This window comes from Clavelina lepadiformis, chromosome 7, assembly GCF_947623445.1.
Source record: "Clavelina lepadiformis chromosome 7, kaClaLepa1.1, whole genome shotgun sequence".
NCBI classification, from domain to species: Eukaryota; Metazoa; Chordata; class Ascidiacea; order Aplousobranchia; family Clavelinidae; genus Clavelina; species Clavelina lepadiformis.
This window is the reverse complement of record NC_135246.1, coordinates 10,913,526-10,934,360: the sequence shown is the minus strand read 5'-3', so window position 1 is coordinate 10,934,360 and position 20,835 is coordinate 10,913,526. Positions and strand designations below refer to the sequence as shown.

The window sequence follows — 20,835 nt, the reverse complement described above, 5'->3', positions numbered from 1 at the left end:
TGATTATTTTATATTCATTGATTTACTGTTGTTCTTTAAGTACCACTGTTAAAACAGTATGATCTGCAAAACATAAGAAAACTACTATTTACATTGAATGCATGCAATTAAAAGTAATGGTTCTTCCATAATGGTTTTGGAATATTTATTCTCAAAAAGAAGAGTATCAATAGCGTGATTGCGAATGCCAAAAAACTTCCATATTTTATACGGGATCAAGACTGGTCGTTTTACGTAGCTAAGTGCTGAAAAATAGCATCTGCTATTGTAACGTTCACCATACTGACCACTAGATAAGGAGTTATATAACCAACCTTTAATACCTTACAAGATCTTTTCCTTCACACATCTTTGCTTTTTTCAATTACATCTACTGTATGTTCCTAAATAATTTTTGAAAAAAGACGACACAAAAATGTCATGCCATTGCACCTCTATTAATCAAACATTGCTTCCAATTCATTGGGAACATATTCAGAAGAAAGGATGACTGAAAATATGCAAGTGCAAACATTTTACATACAAGTACACAAAAAATGTAGCGTCACAAACATAGAACCTGTGCAATTTATGATAAACTGATTTCTTTTAAGTGCTAGAAATGTTTGCTTCAATTCAACACAAATACCCAAGTGGTTAAAATACAATAAAACCAATACCTTGAATGATAGAACAACCCTGAAGCATAGAAATACGAAGCAGTCACAAAAACTACTCTGGCAACAATTGCACTGGATAAGTATCACATTTCATACAACAAAAAGCAATTTTGCATTGTCACCACAACAAAGTAGTTCAGTTCAAAAAGTCATGATCTTTTTACACATAGCAAATGTATTGGCTTTAAAAAAAGTATATTTGCACCAGCTACACATTTAATCCATCAATGTATATTGCACAATATTTACATGGGAAACAAACATGATCTTCAAATCTACCTACGTTGGCAAATAAATTAACATGAAATAGAAGTACACTAACCCTCCACAAAGCTACGCCCCACACTGCTATGGTTAAACCAAATAAGCTCTAGCTAGAACACTCCACTACCACTGTTTTAGTCGGAGTCAAAATGAGCTTTCCCACTGCCAGCAAAAGGTGTCTCTTCAGTGTCACTTCTAAAAAAAGAATGATATGATATGTAAACTACATAAAAATGCTAGGCAACCTAACCAAGACACCGTTAGGTATTGAAATTCAGGTAGACAATAGTTAAGGTATTCACAACTACAATTCAACGTATGTCATCAAATTAGATAAACTAATTTTCCTATAAATGTAAGAGTTATGACTAGTAACTTACCCATAGATCACCTCCTCATCAGATTCATTCAACAAGGTGAATCCTGTGTCGGCTCGGAAGACAGGGTCTAAGAAACATTAACATTTGTCAAAGGTCAATGAAATTACTGTCAACTATGACTTCGATCACTGAAACCGAAATACCAACTACTACGTCCTATATTCAAAGGCCACAAAATTCTATAGTATTTGCAGGGGTAAACTACACCATACAGAGCTATCAGGCACAATATGTTATAAACATGCAAGAAAAATAAAAAATCATCAGGTAGTGTTAATTCACCATTTGTAAATCATTTTATTTTAGTTGTTTGACAAGTTAGCTGATTTCATATGACTATACTGTATATCTATTGCAGTGTTTTGCTGTATATTACACCGATAGCCAAAAAGCCCATAGATGCCAACTTACTCCTAAAATGGCAGTCTGTTCGTTTTCTAAAAATATTTTCACATGATTTGTTACGCTTTATTGCAAAACATAGCTGGCACAGTATATAAAAGAAAAAAACTATCATTTAGGGTAAGATAAGTAATCTAGAATAACTGCTCAAAAGCTATTAAAACAGTTCAAGACGCACTACATCCTGGCATGCTCAAAATAAGCTCAGATATTACACATAAAAACGTTGCATAACTGACATAAATGTTAATCAAAATTTTTTTGTTGTAAAACATTTTTGAAACTTTCGGCAATAAATGATTTTTACGAAAAGTGAATAAGCAATACATGTCTCAAGCAGATTATTTCATATGCATATGTAATGTATATTAAGCTAGTTGTGTAAAATTCACTTAGGAAGCAAAATCAATTTACTTACCAATTATAACGTTATTGGAAGGAGAGTAAACAAACGCCATGGTGTATATATAGAAGTTAAGAAGGGAATAAAAGCATACAAATTCTGAAGGTAAACTGGAGTTAAGGAATCCAGAAGAACAAAATTATAAATGTTGTTATCAAAAAATAGAAAGAAATATAGTCTCATGTTTATAATAGATTTATGGCATTGCTTTCATATATTCAGGTTTAGTTTTTTGTTTAGTTTCTTTCTATGCGAAGTGTTTAATTAGAAAACATACCCAATTTTACAGCTTCCTAAAGCAACATAAAATACGGTATATTTTAGTCATAAAAATGTTTGTCCTTGAAAAGGATATAGTTTTGATATTTTGTTGAGATATCAGCTACAAAGTTGTCCTGTAGAACACTTGTTCCAAACCTCAGAAACACAAAGGCAATACTGAAATCAGAAATATATTGTTAAGACCATCACAACCACAAAAACTGAAAACAAAATAAGATAATAAATCTACTAATTTCCATAGAGACCAATAGCTTACACAATATGAATTTTCAATTCTACCTTCGGTATTTATTTATCCTGCCTATAAGCATTTACTTTGTATCTAAACACTGAATGGAAACCTAGGCTATTGATTTAATTAATCAACTGATAGTTACACATAATTTATTATGTAATGTGATGTTCTGATACACAGCTTTTGTACTAAAATGTCGATGAACACTAACAATTGCACAGTATCATAATTCTTGATTATTACTGCAATATGAGAAAACCAACCTGACAGCAAGGACACAAACAGTGATTGCCGTGAGAAATTTTAGCCTCAAATTAGCATAAGGTTTAGCATGCAGCTCAGTGCAAGCTCTAATGACCAAAAAGCCCAGGTAGAGAAGGTAAACTCCGCCCATGATAAAGAAAAACACCTTCATTCCCTTGAAAACAATCAACAAATATTTAGCAGAGATGCAATTCTGACAATATACTACCAACTGAACCCTAGCAATGGCAACCATTTTTATAGCAATGAAGCACTACACAGTACTGATGCTTACTTCAGAACAATTAATTATGGTATAATGGCAAAGTGAAATCTTAACAATGCATAAAATTGCCTATTCAACAAACTCTAGATGTTCTTAAATGCCTATCATTCTATAAGGAACATATGACTCACGGTAAAATTTTTTGTGTCTGCTTTATATTGGTATGAGGGATCAAGCAATTCATTGTACCTAAACATAAATATGTATATATTTAATCAGACTAAAAAACACACATTGAAGAAAATATTGAAAACATTATAACAAAACATCGTGAGTATATAAAACAGCCGTCATGACAAATCATATGAATTTGTGGTTATTTACATAATGTTGGAGTATTGAGCATGTTCATTTGCAGCCACATAATAATACCATTATCATATTTTATTATACTATCAGTAGTATGGTATAAATACGTATCTCAGACATAATACTTACTGCTGCCATGACCCAAGTGTTACAGCTGCCAACCACAATAAACCACAAATAAGTAACTTTGGAAGATAAAAGGAAAATAACGGGCGCTTCTCCGATGTATTCTGAATACCATGATAAACGCATAACCAGAACATCAACAAAGCGCAGAGAAAAGTTGCCTAGATGGAAAACGTTTTTATCCGTTAAACAAATTTTAGCTAGGCTTACAAATTATATACATCACTGTCAGACTCATACAATGCAAAATACCTGAAAAATTGCATCAACCATGCCTGGTATCCAACTGTTAACAAGAAAACTCAAAGGGAAAATAGGATCTAAAAAACGTAAAAATGTATGTTAATTCCTATATATGTTGTTAATCCTTTACAAATATATATATAAATGTCTGAAATACCATTTAAGCATGTTTGATGTAATTCGCCTTACCATTATACAAAAGCAGCAAAGGTAAAAGTATTGACAACCATTTTTGTTCAATTGTCCAATTTCTCAGGTGATAGTGCCTCAAGAAATGAGCAAATATACACTAAAGTTTTTGCAATGGTGTTAATAGTTTTTCGTATTTATAGCATTCTAACCTTTACATACTACACATCTTCAAAACATCAACTAAATTAAAGCCAAAAGGTCACAATATGATAGAAAATTTGAATAAACTGCATACCGTGACCAAAAAGGTTGCCACCAAAAATGAAAATCGGAACCAAATTTCAATTTGAGTAAAAACAGGATTATAGGATTTTATCTGTAAAAATTTAAAAATTTTAAAAACTTAACAAACGTTTATAAAAATGTTGCAAGCAAATAAGCAACTAGTACACCAGTCATTACTGTACGCAACCGACCTTATTCTATCTAATCTTCCTAATACCATTATGCAGCATTTTGTAAAAAAAATAGCTAGAACTTAACAAAAGTGATCTTTAATAAACAATATTATCAACTACACAACAAGTTAAGATTTCTTACATCAAACGATACGTCATCAATAGGATAATTTGAGGTGTCCAAGCCAATAAAAATGATCTTCACTCGAAAACGAGAGTATTCTGGATAACCAAGATGCAAAACAACAACAGGATCACACCAGCCATCTCCTTGACATGATAAAGTTCTCGTGTGGGTGTGGTTACTCAAGCCAGCATCACTTGAACCATCATCTCCCAAACCAAATAGTAGAACTTCCATCTGGAAGACTTGGACATAGCTTGCACCTACATAAAATAAATACAAATATCATCACATGAGTTACATTGAAAACATTTTTTTAAACACATTAGGGCATTGCAAAAACACCTTCCATTCCAACGCTTCCAGTTTTTGCATTTGGTGTTAGAAAGGTCTGCAACCACAAAATTTGGCTGGAACCAGAAGGTCAAAGGAAGTTGTTGATTACATACATATTCCAATATTTGTTTTTTAAATGAACCTATAACCAAAATGCATCATAACATTGGGCCCCTTTACCTGATGGATTCTTGATGTGAATATTTCCAAAAAGCCATATCTGTTGATGGTACTTCGTAACCGCCGGTGAAGCAAAATCAAAAGGTCCTTTCTGCATGTAGAAAACAGTGACACAAATATTTAATACAAGAACTGCAATATATATATATATATATATTCAAGTGACGCAAGCTCCTATAAATGACTACTCTATGAAATATAAACATACACAAATACATCTTTGATATTATTATTATTTTAAATATAAAGCATGCACTTACTGAAATGGAATATGATGAATCAAGCTGATCAAATTTGGAAGAGTTCACAGTAGTGGTAATAATAATGGCAGGACCTGGAAACGCAAAAACAATAATAAAGTGTGTTAGAGTATGTAATAACTGTTCAGTCAAAAAACTTAAAGTTTATGACAGCTGCCGAAATCTCATTTTGTTATAAGATACTCCAACAACATAGGTTGTTTTTTACAAGCACACTGAAAATAAGAAGAGATATCAACAAAATATAAGGGTCTGAACCAGACCGCAGTAACAAACGTATGACACTTTGCATAACAATTAACTGTAAAAGTACCTGCTAATCCAGCTAAGGTTGTCAGAAGAAAGGAAACAATAAAAGAAATGAAAACCAGAGCAAAATGCCTCTTGGATAGAGAATATAATCGCATTTGTATCAACCTAAAATATAACAGTTTTATATATATGTTGTATTTAATTTCAAATGCTTGTATTACTATTAAAAGCATCAAACTCCTTAAGTTAACAACAAAAAATGTAAAATAACCCTGAGTGGGATTGTCTAACAGCAAAAATGAAACTTACGATTCCATGGTAACTTCTCCTTTTGTGTTTTGACACACAAATTGAGTAAATTATAAACAGATTTAAACTTTAAAGTAAATTTTACATTAAAAAGTCATATTACACCTATGTGTGTTGTACCCAAAATCAAACACATATATCTGGAAAAGTAATAATCTAAAAAAATCAAAAAATCTTATATATATACTATGAAAGAACAGTAAATATAGTAACTTAAAAGTAAGTAGTAAGAGCTAAAACAACTTGACCTAAAACTAAGCATGAGTTGCCAGTAAATATACTGGACAAACAATTTTTTAATAATATTTAGTGTTTAAGCAATAATTGCTAAACCTTTGAAATTAATTACAACATGGGTCTTGGCAATTATAATGTAACCACGTGAAATCAATGTGTCTGGTCCTGGTATTTGGATCAAGGATGATAGGACATGTGAGAAGCAAGAAGTTTTTTACATTATAATAGTACAGTTTTTAACGGACTTCAGTGTATAACAGGAATATCTTGCATTGGCTACGTCTAACCTACTGACTACAGTACAGTTTGTGCATATATAGTGGAGAAGGTAAATTCTAAGCTACAACTCACTGATCTTCGTGTTGGCTGCTAGTGCAAAACTACAGTAGTAATACTGTTTTTGTCTTATGTTTCACTCACAAAAATACTGTACGCTAACAGAAAAAAATCAATCAACCAACGAAAATGTGTTAGCTAGCCTGCCATTGTTTAAATTCAAACGCCAGTCATAATGCAAGTTGATTTCAGATCGTGACTTTATAATTGGCACCACTTCATAATCCATATATAGTGCATATCCACTGTGCATATCTACAAAATTTTATTAAAAAGTTCTTTGTCGGATATACTTTCTGACGACTTGCCCCTCACGTTAGAGTCAATGCAGTTTTGGTATGGTATGATAATGTTTATCCTCGAACTGAGGAAAGTCTTTGCATGACATAAGCACGGTGATGATTCCTCATCAATCAAGCCCTGATTACCAAGCTAGCCTTTGTGCAAGTTCCGATTATCACACATTTTCAATTTTTATTTTTTGATTTTCTTTATAGCATTGCCCAAATTTAGAACTGCCCACTACGTCCACTGAGCAGGAGTAAGTATCATTAATGCCTTGCCCAATGGCACTACACTGACAAGGCGCCACTGGGTATCGAGCACAGAACCGGAGTCGCATTTAATGCAGTGCTTGAGCCACTTAGCTACCGAGCCGATATATTAGAATAAAAGCTTTGGCAAGCTTCACATTTCTTTTTAGACTATCACAGTCATTTGTAAAAGTAAAAATCCATAAAAAATGATCAACTTGGCAGTTCTTGCTAGCTAACACATTGTTTTAATTGACAATTCATGTCCATGCTTCTGTGCTCCCCCTATGACCTACCTACCAAAATGCAGGAAAAGGCAGTTTTTAAGAAGACATTGTACTTGCAAACCAATCAAAATAAATATTATGGCAACTGCGCACAAGATTTATCAGGAGTGAGTAGTAAAAGGAACTTTAAATGCAGTACCTTCATTTATTAAAAATGAAATAGAGATAAACGGTTATGTTTCTTTCTGAAGCTGCGTTTAACGTTTATATGTGAATCAACTTACCTTCCAATACAACTGACAACTGCCAATCTGGCCAGGCCCAACTTGAGTAATAATATTTAAGTTGCTTGCATCTGTCTTTGAGTTTTGAAGACCGCGTTAAGCTTAAGCATGTATTTTTGATACATTTATTTTCTTTTTTAAGTAACACATAAATTCTACGGGGGTTTAATACACAAGTGCACAACCACAGGATGTTTTTGTATACCAGACCCCAGTTACTGAAACGTTGACATCATCTGGTTATGAATTTCTACTGCATACTAGACCCCATAAACCGACATATAGCAGGTGCAGCAGTACTTATACTGCGAATTTATTTGCAACTAAACAGCTGGTACTCTACGTCTTCTGGTCTAAACATCGGGAATTCCCCATTCTCACAACTACAGTAGATAATATAATAATTATTATTTTTGGAAAAATATTCAAATTTGTAATAATGTAAAATTATTTAAAAGTTCTGGAACTATAAAAAAAATAACATTCTAAACCTGATACTTTTTGTGTAATAGGATTATTCCAGAGCAGGTGTATTACTGGTTTCTCTTGGCATCTAGTTATAGTACAATGCTTTGAAATGTCAAGCTAAATTTGCCATCCACCGCAATACTTCATTTAGGTGAAATAAGACATAGGCCTATTACATTTGAATTGCGATTGTTTATTTAGAGCAGATAAGTATTGATGGTGTAGCATAGGCATCACTTTTATGAACATTTTTTAATGGTATCTATCGAGGCTATCGTTTTACCTAAACAATGTCTATCTAATCAATTGCGTTGCTACCTATTTTTTGTATCCTTACTAAAGTGAGACGAAATCACGCAATTAAGCAACGGCGATTGATTTTTTTTTTTGGAAATGTGCGATGTCTATAATCACAAAGCTAGCATATTAAATAAATAATTTTCAGACAAATGAATAGGCCTAACATCTATAGAGTCTAGACGAACTTTTAATAATCGGATCTCACCTTCCTTTTGGTCTGTGACCAAGTCGATCCATCACCGCACTTTCGGGAACCAAGTAATCTTGAAAATACTGGAAAACTTTTTTGAGCAATGTGTTCACTTCGAGCAAGGTATGTTTGTAATCCACAAGCCTTTCATATAACGAAGGAAGCGCAAGGTAAATTTCGTCGTCGCTACAATCCAGGTTACCATTTTCTATTACCACCGACATTGATTGTGAACAACTCAACTAGCTAACTATAACACAAAGCGATTGATTTGTTCAGCTTCATGGGTAAGAAAATAGTCTGCAAGGTTAGAGGCTACACTAAAATTGCTATCTAAGCAGGCCTACTGTCTATCTATATTTGGCATAGGCTACATAAACGAAAGTATTCGTATGTGCTTCGCCCAGCCTAATCCATGTCTCAGAATGATGTATACGCTTTGATTTACGTTTTAATTGCATTGCAAGTAAGTTACGTACTTTCATCTTTGATGTGGAAAAACCTCCAGTAAGCCTACTCAATATAAAAGATGGAATTAGTCGATTTTCACTGAAAACATAGTAACCTTCTGTGGTTGTATTTGCACTTTATTGATTGTTCGGTGTGACGCAGCCGATCAATTATTTATTACACATGGACCTACTCACTACAAAACAGAGCTCAAGAATTGATGGTTTTGACGTATTGTTCACGAGATTTTAAATTGGCAATTTCTACCAAAATTTTCCGCTTTTGAATATTTCTTTAAAGCACTACGCAACAAAGCTTGACATTTTTCGTTGCCAAGCTATGTTTGATAAAGTTTAAATTTATGTAATCGTGGAAAGTTACAAGGGTTTAACCCAAGACTATTACAGAGTTTCTGCTATTACAACTATTACACGGAATTTTGATTGACTTTGACCAGTTCGTCTCGTTTAAACGACTTTTTTTTCGGACTCAATTTTTTCTGCTTATTTATATTGATGTAGCCTAAGTCCCAGTGTCATGCCAAATTTGACTTGGGCATTGTGCGGTAAAGATATCGCATGATTCAGCATAAGTTTAGCATTCAAGAAATCTTGTTTTCCTTGTAATTCTTAAGTTTTGTTGTTTTTTTTCTTCTAAGTTAAATTTGTAAATTTTGCAAGTTTCCCTTGAACCCTACGCAATCTCTAACTTTTTTGAGCGGAAAACTTGGGCTGGTTTGTGATGACATCTTTACGTCATTTGGCATGACACTTGTGAAGCGAACAGTTGGGTTTGCGGACCCGGCCGATTGTTTTTCAGTGACAAATGTTGGCTTGTCAATGTCTTGGCAATAGCTTAGCTAACGAGAACAATAATTTTACTTTTAAGTTATGCTTCATGTTGCTGCGGAGCTAAAGGCTCATTGGGATGCTGATGAAAACAAAAACGGTTCGGTTTTAAAACCGAACGATCAACTTGTTGAGCTGACAGTTGAATTTTATCTAATAAGGATTTTATCCTTGCTACTGGAATTCAATTTTTAAACTTGAAATTGCGAAATCGGCTAGCATTAGTACCGTTGCTTTGTTCTTCCTTTTATGAATCTGCTCACAACTGAAAACTTGTGCTTTCGGTGAAGAAACGTTTGTCTGTCATCGGTAATCTGCTTAGTGAAAAAGTTTTCAAAGTGACTATTTTACAGTATAGGTAGGTCACGCAGCTTGTTGTTAAAGAAGAGCAGTTAGGTCCTAACCGTTAGAAGAATGGGTATGCAATAGTTGATCTTAGATATTGGTTTTATTTGAGTTAGATTTACGCAAATCGACTATCAATACACAAAAATGTGATGAATGCGGGATAGGAGACGGCCAACTGTGTGGCGTTTGCTGTCACAGTATACGTTCGTTTTCATAGACAAACAAATTCAACTACCCAGAAAATTCAGCATTCTACATTTCACATTTTCTGGACTCAAAAAAGGTAATAGGCTTATTGCATTAGGCCTAACTACAAGCATAACTATATTGCAGTTTTATAAACCCACTATAACTTTCACCAACAAAAATGTTCTTTGGGCATAGCAACAAAAGCATTATAATGCCTGTTATTTTGCCATGGTAACATTATACAAGCTTATTGTTTTAGATTTATTGAGCCTTTGATATTTGTACATGGAATTGTGTTCTTGGGAACGTTGAGGTATGCCATTTTAAAATATGATATTTATTGTCATGCGTTATGTGCACCTGACGGCCCTGACACCGTGCCCTCACGCTGGCCACAGACAAGGGATACTGATCCCTAGGATGGTGTTTCTTTTGGTGGGTTTCTATTTTAGCCAATCATGTGCACTTCCGCAAGTATGTCCTCTTTATTCCCCCTTTTTTCGTTCTTATTATTGATTTTCTGTGGTTTTGTTATGGTGTGTGTATGTTTTTTTTGTTTTGTTTCAGTTAAAAATCATTTTTGTCAATGTAAGCATTTATTGGGTTTAGTGGCCATCGTAATAGCACCACTGTACACTGTATAATTAACACCTGGCGCGCTTTAAGCTTCCGGGCTTTGCCATTTTTTTCAGTTTGTTGATTGTCCGCCATATGGCGCATTGCAGTGGCCAAAGTGTAAATTTAGGCCACTAAAAAAATTGTAACTTATATGCTTGTAATTACCAAATACTAATTCATAAACAGCTAGTTGTTAAATTTACAAACTATGCAGATATTGTTCATGCACAACGCATTTATCCTATAGCGTAAGTTAAATTGTGTGAAAAATTAAATACCTAAATGTTTCCTAGTTGAACACTAAACTTGTTTGGCTATATGTTAATACTGTAAATTTTTCCCAACATTTTGTTACAAGAACCTTCTTATAACGTGTCAGTATTATCAAAATATATACGGTATATATCTACTGTAGATTGACAGTTTAGAAATTTAGATGGATACAAGAACACATGCCTAGTGCCCACATGGGCACAAACAGATGCTTAGCAATGCCGTTGTTGGAATGTAATCGATAAAAGCACAAAAAATCAGATTTTTTGTGGAATACCTTTTAACCTTTGTATTAATTCTACTTGCTCCCTTTATCAAAAAGTGAGTCGATAAGTGTGATTTGCAAACAATAGACTTCATTAAAAGTCGTAGGCCCGGGCCAATTGGTACGCCTGACCCCTCCTCCACACTGGCTTGCAAATGCTAATTACAACTGGCTTGAGTATTTTTGTCCCCACTGTGCTTTTGACAAAAAAAAGCAAACAGAGTAACTATTTCAACGGAAGTAGGTCCCGCAGCCTGCTGTTAAAGAGAGGCAGTTAGGCTACTGTAGTTTAGGAGAAAGGGCATGCCAAAAGTTGAATTTAATTATTTCAGGTTTTAATGGTGTTAGATTTAGAACAGAAGGTACATTTAGGTTACTATGTTAAAACGTCTCAGTTAGGTTAACAAGAAACTGTGAAAAATGGCTTCAAACGCATAAATATTTCCAGTGAAATAGTGGCAGCCCAGGGTTGTCATACCGTCCTTATTTCTGTGATTTGTCCTTATTTTCAAGGTTCACCCGTTACGATTCAACCCGCGGACGATTCAACCCACTGACCTTTCACGTACTTTCACATGGCTTAGGCTTTTACCAAGTTACTTTGTAGCCAATTGTAAGCTTAATATTGGACAGTCTAGAGCAGGGGTGGCCAAACTGCGGCTCTCGAGCCGCATGCGGCTCTTTGAGCCTTTGATTGCGGCTCTTTAATGAATTAGCATTGTTGAATTAGACATGCATTTTCCCGGTCTAGAAGAGTTGTTTGATCAGATTATGAAACAATGCGTTCTATCACACGTAGTAACAATGGACTCATCGTTAGTAATAATCAAATTACACTCCAAAAAGTACATTATTGTACAGAAGTGTGCGAACTTGTACACTGTAGTTAAGTAAACTGTCAGATTGAATCTGTACGTCAGGGCTGACCTAGTTTTAAGTCTTGGTTACTGTTATACTAATAATTGCAACAAGAGTTAGTTGGTGAAGCCCAGGTGGAGACTCATAGTATCACCACACAGCACTAGTGGTTATCAATGGTTACACTTCGTTGTGAGTGAACAAATTCGTGTTTTTTATTGTGTTTGTGTTGTGGCCCTTTTAAAACTGGAATTTGTTATATGCGGCTCGAGCATGAAGCAGGTCTGGCCACCCCTGGTCTAGAGTCTAGACTGTAGGGCGTCTAGGCCATCCTGAATAGGCCTGTACATCGTGGTTAACGGTTATGGTACCTTTGCAATCGTACCGTATTAACCTAAGCCATAAGTACGTGAAAGGTCCGTGGGTTGAATCGTCCGTGGGTTGAAAGGTCCGTGGGTTGAATCGTCCGCGGGTTGAATCGTCCGCGGGTTGAATCGTCCGGGGGTTGAATCATCCGCGGGTTGAATCATCCGGGGTTGAATCGTCCTAGGTTGAATGGTCCTAGGTTGAATCGTCCGCAGGTTGAATCATCCGGGGTTGAATCGTCCGTGGGTTGAATCGTTCGACCACCCTTTGTCTTAGAAAATATTTGTTGTCCGTATTTCTAAGAAACGTCCTTATTTTCACTTGCGTCCTTATTTTTGTCTTACTTTTAGGGCAGAGATTCCGATTTTGGGCATTTCGATCCCTTAATTAGTACGCCATTTTGGACCAAAGAGAGACCAAACTTAAGAACATGCAAATATCGTATTCTTTTTTTCAAAAACTTTGATCGCTTTCTCCTGGTTTGCAGTATTGTTTCGACTAAAAATACAAACACAACGTAGTATTCTTCTTTTGTTTCCTGGTCGTTCTTATTTTCATGTCCAGACCTCATTTGTTATATGTGTATCTCACTTTGACCAGTCCTGGTTTATTAGTTTCAAGGGACGCTTTGGTAGACAAGTTTAGGTGCAAGTTATATTTTAAAACTAAAGGGAATCCTAGAAATAAAAAAACAAAGAAATATTTGTGATGTCATAACTGATCGAAAGCGACGTTGTTATTGCATATGACCGTTTAGTCCTAGCGGTTAAATATATAGATGCAATTCTAAAATATTTCTTATTTTGTAAGCAAACAATGAGTTCCACGATGGGAAGTGTTAATAACGTAGGCAGAAAGCGCAAGAAGGGTGCGGAAACTTGTTATGGGACCACCAATCTCCAACTGCGCCAGATGGGTAACTTATAAGCCAAGACTTATAAAGCTAGCCTAGAGAAAGTAAAGAGTTAATACTGCGCGTCACTAACTTTTGTAACTTGTTGCCTATAGGCCTAGTTTTTACAAGTAGTCGTTAATACTATTAACGTTAATTTATTCTGACTCTGTCAAAAACGCCTGTGTAGGTGAAACGCTAAAATCTAGGATTGGCTACGAAGTTCGGGCGTTCTGCCTCAATATCGAAAACCTTGTCCAAAACCAGGAGAGGGGATTTTATGAGGTAAGAACAGGAACAGTGTTATTGTTTGATAAGACCGGCATGTATTGTGTGCGATTGCATTTGCTCTCTGCAAAAACTGCAATCATTGGAGTTTTTATTTTCTACAAACACTCTTTTTTTCTCACAAGTGGTACAAATTTATGTATAGCTTATTTAACAGCGTAACAGGTGTGGCATTCATTCATTGTACTGTAATCATTTCTATATTATGTTCCCTGCTATTCCTCTTTCTTCATGGAATTAATATGAGCACTCGACTCTCACTGTCAGCAGAAGTAGTTTACGGATCTGGTAACTGATTTATTATAATTGGATCCTAGACATGTAGGCCTATTTCGCCTTAGCGGCATTTTCAGTATCGCGAGCATGTGTAGCAACACATTGGATGGTCAAGAAGAGAAGCTCCTGACTTAGGCGATTTTAGTTACGTTATGCTGCTATAATTTGCAAGCTAGGCTATTAATGCTAGTTATTATGTGTAGTTTTAAAGTTTATAGTCGACTTACTGGATAATTCGCGTCGGTAACACTACAAAACGTTAACAGATTTGTGGCGCCTCACCACCCCAAACAGTACCACAGCAAGCAGGTACATCAAAGCCGGAATTTGAAAGAGCTACTTACAGCAACTTTCCTGATAGCATTGATGCTACAGAGGAGTTCTCGTCAATCCCCGATGAAACACAAATCGATTTGTTGCTGCATAAGTTAATGCACTTGACATTGACCATAAACAACTGTCTTATTGTTAGAGGATACATCTAAGAACTCTGCAATACCATCTCGGTCTACTAGGGACACTGGTAGACAAACCTTGCTGATTTTCAGTAGCAGGCATCATTTTATCATAAAAATTTATTCTTCACCATTGCATTTTCATCAGTTATTAAAGAAAATCAAACGAATGAAATGAAAGGGTTTGAAATTTTTGTAAGTTTAACATTGCTGTTTATGAAGTGACATAATTACTGCTTTTCAGACAGCTCAAGTTTATAAAAACAGACTGAATAATGTATGTAACTTTGAACATTGGAAAACAGACCTTCCTTGCTTGAAAATAGGTGAAAGGTATTTAAAAACGATCATTTAAAACAAGGTTGGCAGCCATAAAGATTTCGACCTGACCAACGTTACAAGATTACATACATATTCAACCACTAGTAATTGTGAAATCTGTAGAGATCTTGCTAATGTACACTAAAGATGCCATTACTCAAAGTTTTTACTCCAATTTTTCAATTAATGCATTTTCTTCAATCCCATTTTGCGAATTCACTCCCAAAGAGTGATTATTATTCAAGATATCACCAGCACAAGATTTAGACGCTGGTTCACTAGTAGCTGGTGTTTGCAACATAACTTGTGTAGTTAACGTTGCATTTGATTTGCTGTCGAGCTCTTGCCGTGAAGAGCATGTATGCTGAACATTACCTCCATTCCAATCTATGGATACTGCAGATTGCTTTGTTGATGGCATTGTACCAGGTCTGTGAGGTTTTTCATCTGGCATTGAGAGAGACTCCGCAGGGGCATTATTGCAATAATCAGACAACACTTGGGCCTTTGGTGCTTGCATACCATCTAAGGGACTAGTTTGATTGGCGGTCACTTGCTCATTGATCAAATTGAAGACATTTTGGTTCAACTCTTTAGAAGAATCAGATGTTGGTGATATGACTATAGCGGCAGTCTTCGTATTACAACTTTTCTTTGAGGTATAAGCCAATATTTCCCCATCTAGATCACCATCATCTTCTGTAGTATCATTTCTGTGGTTGTTATGAACTGGATTAACTACAGATATATGGGCTTTGATGTTATCACTATCCTCTTCGGAGTCCGAGTGAATGGATACGACCTCTTGCTGCTCTTCTTCCACTTCAACTGCCTCTTCGCTACCAGATTCTGTGTAGTCCAGGTTAGTCCTATCATCCCATGCGTCACAAGAAGTTTGGTCTTTATTCCAAGAGCCTGTATCGTCGTCCATGTAATCTAATTTCTCTTCAGTTGGAGTCCCTGGGGAACGATCGGTGACGTACTCAGGCTGAAGGGAGTCTGCTACAGGTGTGCCCGGAGAGCTTACCAAATTTTCTGTAATATCTGAGTACTCGTTAGGTTGTAAATCAATGACATCATCATTGCTGGCATAACCTTCCTGGTGTTGAAGAGAATAACTACTCTCATGACCTCTTCTATTTTCATCATCTTTGATATCGTAATCCTCTTCAGAGTCACTCCTACTTGGACTAGCAGTTTCGTGCATATCATAATCTGCTTCGCGTTTCAAGTGAGGCTCAATTTTATCATGACCCTTTTGGTCATACAACATTCTTTCATATCTGACAGTGAGCTGTTTGTAATCCTCACATTCACGCTTTGTGGCAGCAAGCTGCTGCTGGAGAACCTGGATGGTGCTCTCCATTCCTTCAACTTCCTCGTCCAGTTGAATGACAAATTCATTTAACTCTAAAAACGAAATTACATGAAACGAATACACTATAATAGAAATAGATTTATGTGTTTCAAAGCTTCCAAAATTTCCAATAACAAAGGCCTATTCTCTTGAAGGTCAGGAATTATGTTTTAAACAGATGAATGTAATTATATTTCAATTTAGTAAAAAAACCATTTACTTTTAAATTTTGAATTAAGTTTCGAAATTTGAAGAAATTGGGCTGTGGGATTTTCATTCATGATGATAAGTACAATAATATTAGTTAAAAATCAATCAGCACAATCACTTTGCTTTTGTTGTATCACATCATTTTAAAAGTTTAATACATTACCATCCTGGCTGGTTTTAAGTTCCTCACTATACTTTTTTTGCAAAGCGAGTTCTGCCTCCAGCTTAGCTGTTTTACCCTGTGAAAGTTGTCTGCCCAGATCTTGATTTTCAGCAATCAAAGTCCGGCATCGTGAGATAAGCTTTTTGCCATTTTGGCTAAGTTTTACATGCACAGTAAAAATTATTTCGTTAGACTTTAACTTAAGAGTCTTTTCAAAAATAAATCTTCATTTATCCTAAAAAATATGTTGCATACCTGTCTGGTGTAAACTTCCAAGCACTGAGCTCACTCTGTGCTTGTTCCAGCTTGTCTTTGGTTTGCTGCAGCTCTTCTCGCATCTTTCCAAAAATTAGGTTAACACCAGGATCAAGGTTAGCTTGTCTAAGACTGATAATGGCTGCATCCTCTTGAGCTTTTCTAATGTGGCTGATCTGTGCCTGTGATGTTACAAAAAACACATTACAAGCCGCATTTAATACCATGAAGGGTTTGCCAAAAGTTTGTGGTCTTCGCAATTTGAGGAAATATCTTTTTGGTACGAGCTATAGGTCGATTCTAAAATTTATACCGACTTTGAAACAAACAAAAAATGTGATTCTGATACAGTTCAAATATTAAAAAATATAACATTCTAATGACAGATAAGATGGGTTTAATGCACTTTTTCCCCTATAAACTAATTCATAGGAAAGGTGACTAAGAAAAAATAATGATGTATTTTGGTCTTATAACAATTCCCAGCTGCAATTGAGAAGTTAAGACAAAGGTATACTTAAACAAGTATGAAAAAAAGAACTGTTTCAAGAAATCGAAAACCTCATAACAATCCTAAAAATGCCCAAACCTCGAGTAATCGAACCATGACAGTAGTATTGTACCGATAGGGATATACAACATACAATATATTAAACTCAAGGGCAAATGCAATTCTGAAGTATTGTAACCTTAATATAAAAATGTCATATATGGTTACTTTATTCAATCATATTTCAACGAAAAACTCATGTAATAGCCAGAAAAACTTTGTTAAACAATTAACAAATTAAAAAATTTTTGTTTCCCTAAAGTTTTTAAATGTTAGAACATGCCATTATTTCCTGGATATTTCCAATAAAACATAGTAACTACTGTATAATTTGTGTGGAGAAGTACAATATAGCAGAAGCTTTTGATGTCAAAATGATCTTTTAGGAAGTAAAAAATTCCATGTTAACAATGTCTTTCTGTTAAGTGTGTTGGTTAAAGCATGGGTGGACAATGATAACTCTGTTTATTTTATACATTAAGACATACTTCATACAACTATTACATTTAAATTTTAATGTTGATGCTTTGTGTTTATGGCATTTCCCAATAGAAAATAAAAACTTTGGTACTGAAATATACAACACTGAGTTTAAAACTTGACTTTAACTAATTAGCATCATTTCCTTGGTAGAAGGTCTTAGTATAACAACCCTGGTTTGTACAAGGAATAAACCAATTCAACCAAATTCCTTTAATTGTTACTTATTCATTATTGATATAGAATATACTGTATATTATTAATTTTAGGCAAAACAACTTTTTGTTCTTAAGAATAGGATAGAAATTTAGCAGCTGGTAACCAGACACAATCTTCCAGTTGTACAGTAGTATATACAGTACCACATTTTTTTTGGAACAAAATGACAATAACATTATTCAAAGACAAATCATCGATCACCACAAGCATATTTCCATACATTAAGTCAGCAGTTCACAATTTGAACGCGACCCAAATCTGAGTTAAGTGAACATCTCACGAAACAATGCCTAAAACTGCGTACTTTAACATGAAAAAATAATGATTGTATGGATGATTTTGGCTAAGTTCTAAGTTCACTAAGTTAATTATTCATCAAGTTGCTAAGTTCATTTTCAAGACAGCAATCTACTCTTTTTTAAAGTATCTATGCTACAGACACAGACAAGCAGTGGTAGTGTGGTTCACTCACCACTCACGGTTTGTATCGCCTCCGTGCGACCAATATTTTGACCCTTAGTTGGGTTGTGGCATTTAAATACATATAAATTAACTAACAGTTAATCATTATATTACAATACTTTCAAATATGCAGTATGTATCGGTAAATATAAATACAAAAAATTACTTAATCAGTAATAATTTAAAAAGCATAAAGCAGTTAAACATAAATATCCTACATGGTGATCCTACAATCAATATAAATATATGGCACACAATCTATATATACATATTTTTATTATACATATATACATATTATCTATATATATATTCAACGCAAATTGTTATATACAACGATGTAAAAAACTACTACACCAAAGACAAGTTACATGAACTTTTATCATATTATGCCAGTCTATAACGATCCATACATTAATTATACATAAACATAATTTTATGTAGTCCATAATGGTTCCCATTCTACTGGTTCCGCACTCCAGGTCAGGAAACTTGTTCAATGGAAATTTATGTTTATGATATTAAACAATCTGACATCATGCTCCTAGGTAAACTGAATTGTTATTCTCTTTCCAAAAAAAATGGAGCTGCTCGAGCCCACTTTAGAGAAACTGTAGCTGGCAACCACTGTTGCCACTATCACATCCAAAAATATCATTTGAAGTTGAACATTTTTTTCATTTTACCCATTTTGGCCTAAGGATCACTAATTTTATTTAGTGTTAAAACAAAAGTAGGTAACTTCACACCTGTAGTTTGCTTTAAAACAGGGGTAGGTATGTCAACTAAAAACAAGCAATAACAGCTTACCAATAATAAGTGGTTTGCTGGTCATCTGTTTCAGTTGTAATATACAAACTTAAGCATTCAAATTTAGATAGGTATAAATTATCCATATTACAGAACAGTTTGGATAAAATACTAACAGAGTTTTGTGACAAGATTGCAGACATCCATCAAATATAAATAACATTTTCCGCAAAATCCCCTGACAAAATTTCAACCAACATGAGATGGTTTATCAATAAAAGTTAAAAATCATTTATTTTTAATGCATCGTATATACAAATACTGAAACAAGGTTTATTGTGACAATGTTCCTCAACATTTCATAAACCGCAAGTAACCGCATCATAAACAATTTCTCTATTTATAATTCATCTGAGTTTTGCAAATACAATACAATAGTCATTTTCATTCACATTTACCAATCGATTCAGACAAGCACAGTGTACTTTCATATTCCTCGACCATTTAACACGTGCTTCAATGCAGTTGCAGTCAAGAAAATGCTACGGGAAGTGAAGGTCCACACTTACCACATATTCGTGCACTTCTTGTTCTTTATTGGCAAGACGCATCACTAAAATATTTTCACGACGACTGGATTCTGAAACATGGTTTTTGTCCTTTTCTTCAGTATCTTCATCTGTAATTAAGTAGACAGCTTAATTATTGACAAAATGCTTGAAAGATGACTGCCATGAATCCCAATCAAAGGCCAAGTCGCGAGGCGAGTCAACCAATAAGAGAATGGAATACCTCCTTGGCATGATACTTTAGCCTCTAGTTGCTCTATGTATTCTTGCTGCTTCCGAAAACTCACGACCAACTCATCCTTGCTTAGATCTGCTAATTCATTTTGGGAAAATCTAGTTCTCTTTGAAGGTGGAGGACTATGTTCGCCCATTTTTTGGGCAAGTTGTACTTTTTCAGTAACTAGGAATTGCTCTTACAAAAACAGAGTCTAAAATAATATGAAAGGTGTTTTGCTCATCTTTCTTAGATGTTTAAGATAAAGAAGTTAAAGTTGAGAGCATGGAAAGAGTTTTAGGCAAATACAGAATGCAAACAACTTTCAACTTTAAAAATTTCAGATGGAATCGGAATCAGATCGAAAGCTTCATCCAAACCGCCAGGTTAACATACAAATAAAAACATATCTATAGGCCTATATATATAAGATTCTCAGTAAAATGTAATTATAAACAGAATGACCCTATCCTTTAACTCAACAAAGCTTTTAAGCTTGGTAAACCTAATTAGCCTAGCTGAAAAATACAAAATAAGTTGTAAAAATAAGTGCGAAAACTTATCCAAAAATTAATCGAATCGAAAAATTAAAATTAACTTCTTGTGTATACCAGCAAATATACAACTTCGAAGTAGCCTAATCCTTTCCCCGCGATTCAGCCTATATCGTTTGTAACCACACAATGCTTCGTTGGAAAATTATT

At 34.7% G+C, this 20,835-nt stretch overlaps 3 protein-coding genes across 7 annotated transcripts; 1 reads left to right on the top strand and 2 right to left on the bottom strand.

Moving 5' to 3' along the window:
- Positions 1-418: 418 nt before the first annotated feature.
- On the bottom strand, positions 419-8,700 carry LOC143464449 (transmembrane protein 181-like). Of its 4 annotated transcripts, XM_076962219.1 has the most exons (16): positions 8,474-8,700; positions 5,636-5,739; positions 5,323-5,396; positions 5,063-5,153; positions 4,565-4,809; positions 4,260-4,340; positions 4,022-4,121; positions 3,842-3,909; positions 3,593-3,750; positions 3,286-3,343; positions 2,889-3,043; positions 2,464-2,546; positions 2,124-2,213; positions 1,715-1,740; positions 1,304-1,370; positions 419-1,118 (listed from the first exon to the last, which is right to left on the bottom strand). In XM_076962219.1, exons 1-15 carry the CDS (start codon positions 8,680-8,682, stop codon positions 1,332-1,334), a joined length of 1,581 nt encoding a protein of 526 aa, XP_076818334.1. In that variant the 5' UTR covers positions 8,683-8,700; the 3' UTR covers positions 419-1,118; positions 1,304-1,331. The 4 variants fall into 4 exon arrangements, with proteins under 4 accessions (XP_076818334.1, XP_076818333.1, XP_076818336.1 ...); XM_076962218.1 differs by lacking the exon at positions 1,715-1,740; XM_076962221.1 differs by lacking the exons at positions 1,715-1,740; positions 8,474-8,700 and adding an exon at positions 7,501-7,760.
- A 4,751-nt stretch (positions 8,701-13,451) lies between these two features.
- Positions 13,452-14,705, top strand: LOC143464467 (uncharacterized). Its single transcript, XM_076962247.1, has 3 exons — positions 13,452-13,589; positions 13,756-13,850; positions 14,396-14,705. The coding sequence occupies exons 1-3, from the start codon at positions 13,490-13,492 to the stop codon at positions 14,612-14,614; spliced, it is 414 nt and encodes a 137-aa protein (XP_076818362.1). The 5' UTR covers positions 13,452-13,489; the 3' UTR covers positions 14,615-14,705.
- On the bottom strand, positions 14,690-20,656 carry LOC143464447 (uncharacterized). 2 transcript variants are annotated; one of them, XM_076962215.1, is made up of 5 exons: positions 20,141-20,656; positions 19,918-20,027; positions 16,891-17,072; positions 16,636-16,790; positions 14,690-16,315 (listed from the first exon to the last, which is right to left on the bottom strand). In XM_076962215.1, the coding sequence occupies exons 1-5, from the start codon at positions 20,286-20,288 to the stop codon at positions 15,072-15,074; spliced, it is 1,839 nt and encodes a 612-aa protein (XP_076818330.1). In that variant the 5' UTR covers positions 20,289-20,656; the 3' UTR covers positions 14,690-15,071. The 2 variants fall into 2 exon arrangements, with proteins under 2 accessions (XP_076818330.1, XP_076818331.1); XM_076962216.1 differs by lacking the exons at positions 19,918-20,027; positions 20,141-20,656 and adding an exon at positions 19,409-19,883.
- Positions 20,657-20,835: the final 179 nt, after the last annotated feature.